The sequence below is a fragment of the Sesamum indicum genome, linkage group LG3 (genome assembly GCF_026168435.1).
Source record: "Sesamum indicum cultivar Baizhima isolate 11 linkage group LG3, ASM2616843v1, whole genome shotgun sequence".
NCBI classification, from domain to species: Eukaryota; Viridiplantae; Streptophyta; class Magnoliopsida; order Lamiales; family Pedaliaceae; genus Sesamum; species Sesamum indicum.
The window spans coordinates 5,920,223-5,932,405 of record NC_142659.1 but is presented as its reverse complement, the minus strand read 5'-3'; the positions used below and the strand labels follow the sequence as shown (position 1 = coordinate 5,932,405).

Here is a 12,183-nt window from a genome sequence, read left to right as displayed (position 1 = left end):
CACACTGTGTCGAGCTTTTGTTGATTTGTAGTATTTCTGAGGGCTCCTTGATCTCTGCCCTTAGACATTGTGAAATGAAAGATTATGAGCATTTGTTGCCTGTCTGAAATCTTCAGTTCTGTTTAAGTACTTGAGTCAAACAAAATATGTTAGGATATGACATGGTTTAACCCTTGAAGTTTGTAGTGTGATGGATGCTCTAGAATAGAGCGAACACAAAAATCAAACATAATCTGAACTACTGCTACAAGATTACTCCTTTTGGGTACAAGAAAATTTTCATTTCCAAGCTGACGAAGATTATACCTCCTTCCGAGAATGCAATCTTCATACCTTGAGAAACTATGCTTTTAGATCTAAAATATTGGAATGAAGTCATTGTGGTACAATCTTTTATGTGCTTCCTGTCATAGAAATCTGAATTTTGGGAGATCTTCAAGTTAAAAGAAGGATACAAGTCGTCATTTTCGCTCATTCTTGGAATAAAACCTGAGAACCACATAGAAGAAAAGCCGGTAAAGAACTCCCCATGCCAGCAGAATGCCGATGTCAACCCAAATACTCTCGATGCTATGAATATCCATAGTGAATAGAACATCTTCACCAATCAACATGCACTTTGGATCCTGAGCTACAGCTGATGATGTATTATGCAGTTGGCTGATCCTTATCTCTCCAAGAGGGCCAGGTGAAAGGTCTTCAGGTTTGCCTTGATAACACTTCGTGCCCTTGAATTCATTTATCAGCAGTGCCTCAAAAGGGTACTTGATTGCAGATATGTAGTGCAGCCATCTCCAGTACCTGGGAATTTGTGATGATTTCAAGAAGAAGCCGCAAGTCAAGAAAAAGAGAGCTGTTGTGGCTATAACTACTGCATAACCGGTGATATAACTTGGAACCATTGCACTCACAAGCATCACATAAGCATTCGTGGTTATAAGTGAAGCATAGAGGATCAGCCAGAAGTATATGATGTTACACCTCAGGCGGAGAATGTATCGGGTAATTGCTGCAAATGTGATGCCCTGGACTGCAAAAAATGGGAGGTACACTATGAGGGAGGAGATGACATAAGATGAAGCTCGATAAGCATTGTGGGACGTTTCGCGTATGAAGATAAATCGTTCTTGGATGAAAGTTGGGACAGCATCATTGGAAGAGAAGAAGACGAGGCAGATGGCAAAGATGTAGAAGTTAAGAAGGCGGTTGATGGTTTTAAAGTCCTCTTTGTTAAGATTCTTGAAAAGGGATGACAGAACCAGAGCCATTACTGCCAAGACAATCTCGCGGGACAAGAATAGCTCTGGGGTACGGATCACGTTGAGGCCCGTACGCCATGACAGAACCGCCACTTCACGTAGCCAGGGGTTGGCGAATTTGTTCCTGTGCTCAGGCTCATCAAGTACTTCTTCTGCTATGTTCAATTCTTCATAAGAAGGTGCATATGAATCAGGTGCAGGGCTAAAGACTGTTGGAGTTTTTGTATGTGGAGGGTTCCTATGATTAGTGGGGTAATGGTTTGATATATGACTTCTTGAACTGGACATAGGAGTTTGCCTGGGGGTTCTTGCTGGAGTCCATGTTGGAGGCCGGCGGGGGGTCCCCCTGACACCCTGATAGATCCACACTGAGAAGTCTTTGTAGAACTGAGAAGCCAACCGAGGATGATAGACTCCACTATGCATGCTCATGGGCGTATGAGGTATCCTGCTTTTTCGTTCCAACGAAGCATCAAAGTCTTCTTCATCATCTTCTCCATCATCATTGTTAGAATCGAACTGCCTTGATTGTGCTCGAGGGGTCATGTTTCCATTTGAAAACTGGCTGCTATGGAGGCTGATAAATCTAGACCAGGGACTCTTTGTGAGTGGAGTCTTAGGCCTTCTCGGTGTTCTTCGAACTGGGGTCATAGCCACTCTGTCCGGTTTGATCCCATCACGTTGGTACAGAACGAGCGGGTCAAGTCCGATAGTTGATTCATCATACTCTTTGATCACATCCAGAAGATACTCAATGCTGTTTTCACCATCTGGAACTGGCCTTTTAAATCCAGAGAGGTAGGAAGGCAGCGCATCTGGACTTCCCATGTAAATCAGTCTACCTCTGTACTCATAAGTTAACACTTGCTTAGCCTAGAAAATGACATATGTCATGAATTGATTCACATAAAAAGATACACATACCTTGCAAGAACTACGATACGGTCCAGGAGCATTTGTATTCTGAAGGAAGGCTGGTGGATTGTCATGAGGACTATGCTGCCACCTCTTGCAATATCCTTCACCTTTTCAACGACACTAAAAGCGCTCGTCGAATCAAGACCTGATGTTGGCTCATCAAGAAACAAAAGTGATGGTTTGTGGATTATGTCAATCCCAATAGACACCCTTCGCCTTTCTCCCCCAGAGACTCCTCTATTACCTTCGTTGCCGATGTATGTATGCATTGTACTCTGCAAAAACACAAATAAATATCACCCAAGAAATCACATGAGGGGACAGAACGGAGGAGGAAGGAGTTTGGAGAGACTATGCATACTGTCAAACCAAGCTGATCAAGAAGTTCAATAACTCTTTTCTTTTTTTCAGCAGTGGAGATAGATGGAGAAAGCCGAACTTCTGCTGCAAACATGAATGTCTCCAAAACAGTTAACATGGGAAAGAGCTGATCATCTTGCATCACATAGGATGAAATCATCTTCATATAACTGGTTGTCACCTGCAAAAGGGAACCTTATTCATCCATAACAAAGAATATTTCTACTACACTACCTAGCTCTTTAGTTGAAAACATTTACTTGTTTCCCGTCGATTCTGACAGAGCCTTCAAGACTCCCCTGCGCTATCCGACCAGCCAAAGCATCAAGAAAAGTTGACTTGCCGGCTCCACTAGGCCCCATAATGGCCATAATTTCACCTCTCGTGGCCTGCCCTGAAATGTCATTGAGAAGATAAGTTTCCTTGGTGATCCACACACCATCTTTCTTTTGTTTCTTCAAGACGCTGTATGATAAGTTCTTGAATTCAAGGCCATGGCCTGGAATCAACTTCCGTGTAGGCTGCCTCGTAATATTTTTATTCCCTGGAGCAGTTTTATCCAAGTCCAACAATGTCTCAAGGTTCCTATTCGCGTCTGTACGTGCAAACTTTGCCATTTGTTTCCCTTTATTTGATTGAGAAAACACTCAGTTTCCAGCTACTAACTTTCCTCCTTAAGAGTAAGAACAGGGACATAAAGTATGTATAAATGCAGGGGCTGGAGATGGAGACGGTAGAAATGAATGAAATGGATTTGGAAGGTAGCTGAAGAATACTGTCAGCATAATCACATTGGTTTTACCGATGATACTTCGTTGTTGCAGACAACAAATTCTTATATTGTTTGCTTATGCAGTAAAGACAATCTTTTCTCTTTGTCTTGTTTGTGTTGTGCTTTAGTGATTTCTTGTTCCCTGTTGAGTGTCAACAGTAGGCGTTGCTTGATGATACTTCCGGAGGAAAGGGCAGTTGTTGAACTCTGGTAATTCAGTTGAAAGGACTGGATATCAGGCTCTCTTTCAGCTGCCCTCTCTTTTATGTGCTGCTTTTCTACAGTAGTAATTTCACTTTAGTGTTCTTACAATTTTGATGTCTTTTCCGCCTGCTTCAGTTCATTAATCCTTCATTACATTTCTTCCAATTTTCTGAATGTTAGTTTGATGGTTTCTTGCATCTGTCAATACTGTTCCTTATGTTACATTTCATTGATATTATTCGGCTTTTCTTTAATCACTTCTCTCTGCTTATTTCCTTCTGGGACAGCGAACTGTTTTTCTCAGTTACTATTACTTTCTAGGACAAGGAATTGATGATGAATGAAGAGATAGACAGCATTTTCCTGTGTCATATAAGTTTGCACCAAATAGATCCTTCTGTAATAGTGAAAGGTCCAACATGCCCCTAAACTCCTGTCTTCCACAAATTTTGTCGACCTGTGACAGGGAGAAATAATTAGAAAAAAAAAAAAAAAAGCCAAGAATACAAAATCAGCAAGAAAGAAAAAGATAAAAAAAAAGGAGGAAAAATCATGGTTGGTTTCTGTGTGTTGTGGAGATGAACATGAGGATAACTTTGGACACAAACAAAACAAAACAAAGGATCGTCGCATTTCAACCAAATCATACCTTAGCATAGGAACGAGAGGAGTAAAAAAAAAAAGAAGAAGAATTGCAATGGCATCAAAAGCCATCTCTCCTCCACCACTCACAGCTTCATGTTCATCAGCAAAAACCCAATTTTTTACCAAAAAGACTGTTCTTTTATCATCATCGTCATGTTCCAAGATACTAGGAGGTTCAAGATTAGCCAGCATAAGAATCAAGAAAAGAACTTTAAGCAGTGGGAGGGGGTTTGGAGTGGTGAAATGCATGGCTTCTGCTGCACCATCAGTTCTTCCCAAGGCTCTTTTGTTCGATTGTGATGGTGTGTTGGTTGACACTGAGAAAGATGGCCACCGCATTTCTTTCAATGAAACTTTCGCTGAAGTACTTTACTCTTGCGGTTCCTCAGCTGTTCTTGTCTTTTCTGTTCTTTGTTTGCCTTGGCTTTCATTATTTGTTGTAAAGAATTGCTTGTTTAATTTTTCTGTTTTTGCTGGTGCGAAGTGGGCTAATTTTGTTTTCATGATTCATTGAAAAATAGTTCTTGTTTAGTTCTGCTGTGTGTATATTTATTTTATGTGTCTAGATGAGTGGAGATAGTGTTGGTTGTTTATCTCGCTGAATGGGCTTCTTAAACTAGAGAAGTTTTGTCCTTTAGAATTAATGCTAATGTGTGATCGATTAAGATTTTGTTATGGGATTGAGTGAACATCTTCAATTGTTTCATTGTGCAGAAAGAATTGGGAGTTACTTGGGACGTGGATTTGTACGGTGAACTGCTCAAAATTGGGGGTGGAAAAGAAAGGTACATTCACCATTCTGGGAAATTTCTGCATAGTTCTTTGGGCTTGTTATGTGATTGCCTGATTCCTGAGGTACCTTTGCTTAATCAACTTTACATTGATTTTGCTCTAGCATGGAAGTGTGGATTTTGGATTTCGCGTTTTGAGAAAGAAAACAACTTGAATTCACAGTTCACATTAGTGAAATTATCTTGAATTGCTGAGGAATATATTTGCTGAAATTATATGATATGTTTATTGCTGGTCGGACTCCAGGATGACGGCCTACTTCAATAAGGCGGGGTGGCCGGACAAAGCCCCCAAGAGCGATGAAGAAAGAAAGGAATTCGTAGCATCACTTCATAAGAGAAAGACGGAACTGTTTATGGCACTTATCGAGAAAAAGTTGCTGCCTCTTCGACCAGGTGTTGCAAAGTAAGCTGCTGCTAAATCTATGTGCAATTTTCCTTTCTGAAGAATTTGCAGCGAAAACCTTCAATCCACTACTCTTACATGTGTTCTGAGAAAGCAAGGAGAACATTCATATCATCTGAACAGTATCCTTCGGACCAATATGCCATATAAATGATAAGGATTCTTGGAAATTAATGTTATTGCGTATTTGACCTATATTGTGGCCTTGTTGTAATAATTTTTTCTCCCATGTCTGAGTATATGCTTTCTGAATATATTATTCTCCAAAATTCAGAGCTCAAATCCCTTTTCTTTTGAACAGGTTAATAGATCAGGCTCTCGGAAATGGAGTCAATGTTGCTGTATGCAGCACTTCAAACGAGAAGGCGGTATGCATTATCAGGTTCTTAAGTTTTCTATTGTACTTATACTATTGCCCATGTGGATTATCCACTGCGGCATAAGGCATTTTACGGACAATACTGATAGGAGCAACTTCAGCGAGTGGTCTTTATTAACAGTTAAGCTGTCAGATCGTCACCATTGGAAATTAGAATGAATAGATTTACTTTATTTGATATTTGTCTGTACCATTACAGACTACTACTCGTCTTGATTGTAGAATCTGTTATGTGAAATATGATCTCATGTTTTACAGCTGATAGCCTACTGCTGATGAAACCTTGTGGTGAGTGTCAGGTCTCTGCTGTAGTTTCATTCTTGTTAGGACCCGAACGAGCAGAAAAAATCCAGATATTTGCTGGAGATGTGGTTCCTCGCAAGAAGCCTGATCCAGTAAGCTTCACACCCTTGTACCTGAACTTAAATGCCATAGCTTCTGCAGCAAGATCACCTTACCTTATATGGTTTATGAACAAGAACCATAAAAGTACAACTTTGTTTTGCACACGCATTTGGGAACATAAATGTAGTCATGTTGGTATCATCTGTCGAAGTCTTAACTGATGCCTTGCGTTGCAGGCAATTTATCTGTTAGCTGCAGAAACACTGGGAGTCGAACCTTCAAGGTACATCCTCATTACTAAAATCAGACAACCTTTTACATCTACAAGACTGTCATACCTAAAGGTTCAGTGATTAGTTACAGACATTTCATGGTACCAAAGAAGAAACTTTGATGCTCGATAATCAACAACTCTACAAGAGTTTACTGTTTCTGTTAGAACGTTAAACCATCTAAACAGTGCTATTATTCTTTGTAGTTGCGTTGTTGTGGAAGACAGCGCAATCGGTCTTGCAGCTGCCAAGGCTGCAGGAATGACATGTATCGTAACAAAGAGCGGGTAAGTTGAGGTATCCTATTAATGCAGCCTCATTTTTCTGCTAAATTTCCACAGATGACTTCCAAACTGTGGAATTTCAGGTACACGGGCGATGAGGATTTTGTGAATGCTGATGCAGTTTTCGACTGCATCGGTGATCCTCCGGAGGAACGGTTCGACTTGGCATTCTGTGGGAGCCTTCTTGAGAAGCAATATGTTAGTTGATCCCACTCCACTTCATTTCCGTCTTCAACATGTGTTCTTCCCACCCATTCTGAGATTTTCAACTTATCTCATCCTCTTCTTTCACTGTATCAGATGACTGCAAAAATTCTTTGTTTGAAATAGTGCAGTAAAAAGATTTGTTTTTCTCTTTTTTTTGCATTTTTGCAGTACCAAAACATATAAAAATTTGGTTACTTATTTGTTTGTGAATTGGTACGAGAAATTATATTATTCAGTACATTTAAATATATTTTTGATTATTCAAAAACCAATTAAATACAATTTGAACCAAAACAAATTAGGTTAAATTATACTGAGCTCCCCTGAAATTTAATCTAATTACAAATATTTCTCCTTATTTGAAAAATATTAACAATACTGCAAATATGTAAGATAATTATGTAATCCTTGATAACAAGGTGGAAATGTCAACTTTACCCTTGTTGAATTTTTTTTTCTTTGAAAAAATAATAAATATAAAAAAAATCTGATAATAGATGGACGTTATTATACAAAAAATAAATAAATAAATAAAGTTTTAAAAAAATGTAAAAAAATTATAGTTCATGATCTAAAATAGCATTTTAGACAATTCAATATAAAATTGGGATGAGGCTCCAACAACAGCTAATAGAATGAATCAATTATTAGATGGACATTATTATTAGGACTATTTTCTCGAATAATAATTACCAAATAAATTAGGATAGTGGGCTCAAATTTAAAATATTTTTTTTTAGGGGTGAATGTAAGTTTCATTAATAAAATAAGATCGTACAGTACAACAGTGTTCAACTGGTGGTTGCTCCCTCGATAGGTCAAGGGATACGCCATAATCTATATAACACACATGAACTAACAGAACGAGATAAATTATCAAATTAAAAATATTTGTGGCTTAATTTTGTAGAGAAGAAATGCACCCTAACAATGTTTCAATAATTTGATTGAATGTGGAAGGGGAATTCAGAAGAAGGATTCTTTTCCAACATGAATTATTAATTATGTAATGACAATGATTTAGAAATATTATTTCTTTGTCCATAAATAGTCATGTTCTTGCCAACTTTCGACACGAGCAATTTTAATTATTTCTCGTTACTATTATTGGATCATGTCTGAATCAGGTTTGCGTACATGTTTTATTTTTTCATTTCATCAAAATAGATTTTTTCATCGGCCATTTAAATCGAAATTTTTTGTGCCAACTTACCTGAAAAAAAAAAAAAAAAAAGTTAGAGAATTCGATTTAAATATTTTACGTTCTAGCTTTTTTGATATATTGAATTTTGTATTTAGTAATAACAAGAGAATTAGTACAGTATTTAGTAGTGGGGGCTGATTAATTAAGGGGTAAATTACAATGACCTCTTCTAAAGTTTCGTATAATTATGAATACTCTCTCGTTATTCGAAAAATTACAAATACCCCTTAATGATTGATGAAATTATGTAATCTTTGGATGGATGGATGGATGGATGGATGAAATTGTCAATTTTGTCCTTATTGTATTTTTTAAAATTAAATTAAAATTTTTTGAAAAAATTGAATGGGGTGGATGAAAAAAATTTAAACTTATAAAAATAAATTATCAATTAAAAAAAGTAAAAAAAATTACAAAATAATTAAAAAGGGCATTTTCGTCTGTTCACCACAAAAAATGAACAAAAACCTAATGGATTGAGTTAATTGTTAGACAACCATTAGAACCAGAAATGTATTGATACTTTTTAAACAACGAGATTATTTGTAGTTATGTTAAATTTCAATTTGTAACTTATTCTTAATTAATATTACAATGATGTTTTATTCTTTGTCCCTTTTTGAAGAAAAAGAGGAGAAGAATTGTCGTGTAATGTAGTCTCCTAGTGGGACATATTCATGTTGTGGTCCATCCATCACCTCTTTTATCATCTTTAGCCGTTGCAAACATCATTTTCTCTTGACCTTTTCTCATTTCTGTTTTTTCTTTTTAATTTTATTATAATAAATAGCATAAAATTACAATAAACTCCTATAAAATTCGACATAACTACTATAATTTTTTATTATTCAAAAAATTATCAATACTTCTAATTTGAACCGCACTCTAACCTCAATTTATTAGCCTCCGTTATGTTTTCATCAATTTTTGCGGTGAATTGATCAAAATGTCTTTATGGACTATGGGTTATAATTTATTTATTTTTTTTAAAAAAAATTACAACAATGACAAAATTGGCATTTGCAAGTCTCCATTCAAAAATTACATACTTTCGTCAAACAACAAGGGGAATATTGATAATTTTTTAAATAACAGTGAAATATTTATAATTGCTCCAAACTTTATAAACTCATTGTAATTTTACCCTAATAAATAATAATAATCAAAAGAGCACAAGTTTGGAGTTATGTAGAAGAGAAGGGATGATATAAAGCATGTTCCTTTTGGACATAATTGATATCCCTTCTCACTCACACTTTATCATAATAACACATTATTATTTTCACTTTATTAGGTGTACCCTAAAGTAAGTGTATATAATTAATCAACAACATTATTTCAATTATTACTACATATATTATTGTTCATGCCTTTTTTTTTTTTTTGAATATTTAGGGTATTATTAAATGCTGGTTTTGCAAGTAATTTAAACAAGATTTAAAATAATCACATGATAATCATAATACTGTTATAATGTGATTGATTCAGTACAGTCAAGCTCGACTCCATTTAAAAGCAAGAAATAAATCAAAGTTGAAAGAAGAACCAATATAGTTGTACAAACATATATTTGAAACCTTGGATACAATAATCTTGAAAATATTAAAATTAAATCAAAGAATAATGAGTGTCAAATTTCAAGAATACCCTTCTATGAATTCTTTGTGATCATCAAATAACAGAAAATATATATATATATATATTTTTAATTTTAATTAATTTTTTTTCCTAAAGACAACCTCAGTGTCCAGCCCAAATCCATCAATACTTGTTACCTCAACCAGCTCCGAGTTCTTGAACAGTTCCTGTAATGGCTTCACACTGTACAGATCATTGGCCGAGTACTTATCCGCCCGTCGAGATAGCAACACGTGTAACACGCAAACCCCTCCCCGCTTCAACGTCCGTTCGATCTCCCCCACGAATTTCCATGGATAAAGCGCGTGGTCAAACACGTTTGAGAACTCGAAATCAAAGGTCTCATCATTGAACGGCTGATGATGGAAGTCGCCCTTCAGGACAAGTGGAGGATAGGGCACTAGATCGATTCCCACGGAGTCATGGACTCCCACCCGTTTCAGGGCAGCTACTTCTTGCCCCACCCGAGCGCCAATGCATAGAGATTTTGACCCGTTAAACAAGAGTTGTCTCTGCTTCAGACTCTCGAAAAACTGGGAGAAGACCTTGACCTTTCGGGTCCAGTCGCGGGTGGTCCATATTTGTCGGAGTTTGGGGTTGAGGGTCTTGTTGAGCTGGCGTTGGAGGTATTCATCGTAGGAGGAGTAGCCGGGTCGGATCTTGAGATCTGAAGGGAGGTTTTCGGGTGTGGTTGTGGTGGTTTTGTGGAGAGCTGGACGTGTGGTTTGGAGGGAGAGAAAGGCTAAGAAGGGTAGGGAGAGGAAGATGGAGAGGATGAAAGGTTTGAGGATGAAGGGTAGTTTTTGAAGATCCGTTTTCATGTCTGCATGAATGGATGTGTTTTTCTTCTGAGTAAACGACTGAGTTTTCTTTGTGTTTAGTGTGTGTGTGTGTGTGTGTGAGAGAGAGAGAGAGAGAGAAGGGAGGGCTAAATGCAAAGTGCAGAAGTGAACAGTGTGTGTTTGGGGAGAGTCTTGGAATAGATGTGTATATAGGAAAATACAAAAGTATTGTATACCACAATGAAAAGGACAGAAATGATCAAGAATACACACACACACGTAATTGAGGAGAATTCAACAAAGCAAACAAAAGGTGGAGAATATAGAAATTAAAGAATTATGAATGTGTGTGAGTTCAATAGTGTCATTGACTTTATAGTTCACATGCAATGCAAATCAAAGTAATAAAACAATAAATGAATGGGGAGTAGTGGGTTTGAATGCAATACAAATAATTTTATTCTTTTTCCTGTCCATATGCGTCCAACTATATCCCCTTCTAATTAATGCCCATTATCTCCCCACCCCACCCTAAACCACATCAATCCATCCTTTTGAGTGCGGGTCAGGTGTATAATCTTCTACTACACTGAAAGTTTTATTTAATTTAGGTTTGATCCAACATATCAATCATATAATAAATATAGTATAATTATCATGTGAATTAATTATACGATAATTATATTGCATTTTTTATATAATTAGTTTAGATACGACCAAACTCAATTTGAATTAGAATTCTTAGATCATCTATTGATAATGTTCATGTTAAAAGAAAAATGAGTGTTTTCAACTTATTGATGGTTCTAGAATCATAACCATTCATTTTGATCTAATGGGTTGTAAATGGATCAAGTGGAAACATTGTGTTAATTTGCTTAGTAAGCAACTAGGGAAGGTATATTTGGGCTGTGGGGGGTGAAGTAATCAAGAAAAACTGGCAATGGATGAAGTAGAGTATGACTAGTTTTATGGGCCAGTTGCAGTAGGTAGAATGTCCCCTTAATGCGCCCATAAATCTCTACTTCTGAAAATGGGAATTTGGAATGTCTTGGAATTCGTTTCACGCCCACGAACTCAGGATCTTGTCATCCTGTAACACCACCACAACTTCATCATTCACCACTCAAATTCTTTCTTTTTGCATTTCAGAGGGGAAAAGAGAAAATCTCTTTTTCAGCTGATTCGATGTTTAAATAGTTGCATACCTATTTTACACCAAAAGGTATGAGCTTAATTTCTGGGCATTCTCATAATATTTTCAAATAACTCGATATGTGCAATTTAACTCCAGTCACAGTTCTAAATGTCACATGAAATAGAACATCGATGTAATGAACAATTTGTACGTAAAAATACGTAGAGAAAAACCAAATGCCAGTTTGATGATACTATTCATAAACTCTCCAAACGTTCCACTTTCTATATATATAAATTAAAAACAAAAAAAAAAAAAAGAAACAGAAAATTCAAAGTTGACAATGCAGAACCTACAATTTACAAAATCACAAAACAAAACGAATATTACAATTGATTTCTGTAATTGCGAGTTTTCTGCAAATGTACACATACAATTGTGTCATTGTTATTATGCTTTACCTATTGACTTATCGGCTGCAGTGGTTGATAAAGAGCTAGAGAACACACATCTGACCTCTTCATGTGTCCTTGCCGAAGGTCAACCAAGCAGAGAGTTCTATGCAATTTGAAGATTTTG

General features: G+C 36.7%; 3 protein-coding genes across 3 annotated transcripts; 1 reads left to right on the top strand and 2 right to left on the bottom strand.

Annotated features, from left to right (window-relative positions):
- Nucleotides 1–461: 461 nt before the first annotated feature.
- On the bottom strand, nucleotides 462–3,219 carry LOC105157321 (ABC transporter G family member STR-like). The gene is made up of 4 exons (XM_011073714.3): nucleotides 2,798–3,219; nucleotides 2,539–2,718; nucleotides 2,184–2,452; nucleotides 462–2,103 (listed from the first exon to the last, which is right to left on the bottom strand). The coding sequence occupies exons 1-4, from the start codon at nucleotides 3,152–3,154 to the stop codon at nucleotides 462–464; spliced, it is 2,448 nt and encodes an 815-aa protein (XP_011072016.1). The 5' UTR covers nucleotides 3,155–3,219.
- Nucleotides 3,220–4,074: 855 nt separating this feature from the next.
- Nucleotides 4,075–7,073, top strand: LOC105157320 (Haloacid dehalogenase-like hydrolase (HAD) superfamily protein). Its single transcript, XM_011073713.3, has 8 exons — nucleotides 4,075–4,522; nucleotides 4,873–4,943; nucleotides 5,197–5,355; nucleotides 5,657–5,723; nucleotides 6,034–6,129; nucleotides 6,316–6,362; nucleotides 6,558–6,638; nucleotides 6,719–7,073. Exons 1-8 carry the CDS (start codon nucleotides 4,211–4,213, stop codon nucleotides 6,840–6,842), a joined length of 957 nt encoding a protein of 318 aa, XP_011072015.1. The 5' UTR covers nucleotides 4,075–4,210; the 3' UTR covers nucleotides 6,843–7,073.
- Nucleotides 7,074–9,579: 2,506 nt separating this feature from the next.
- On the bottom strand, nucleotides 9,580–10,681 carry LOC105157319 (uncharacterized). Its single transcript, XM_011073712.3, has one exon. The coding sequence runs from the start codon at nucleotides 10,503–10,505 to the stop codon at nucleotides 9,762–9,764; it is 744 nt and encodes a 247-aa protein (XP_011072014.1). The 5' UTR covers nucleotides 10,506–10,681; the 3' UTR covers nucleotides 9,580–9,761.
- Between the last annotated feature and the right edge of the window lie 1,502 nt (nucleotides 10,682–12,183).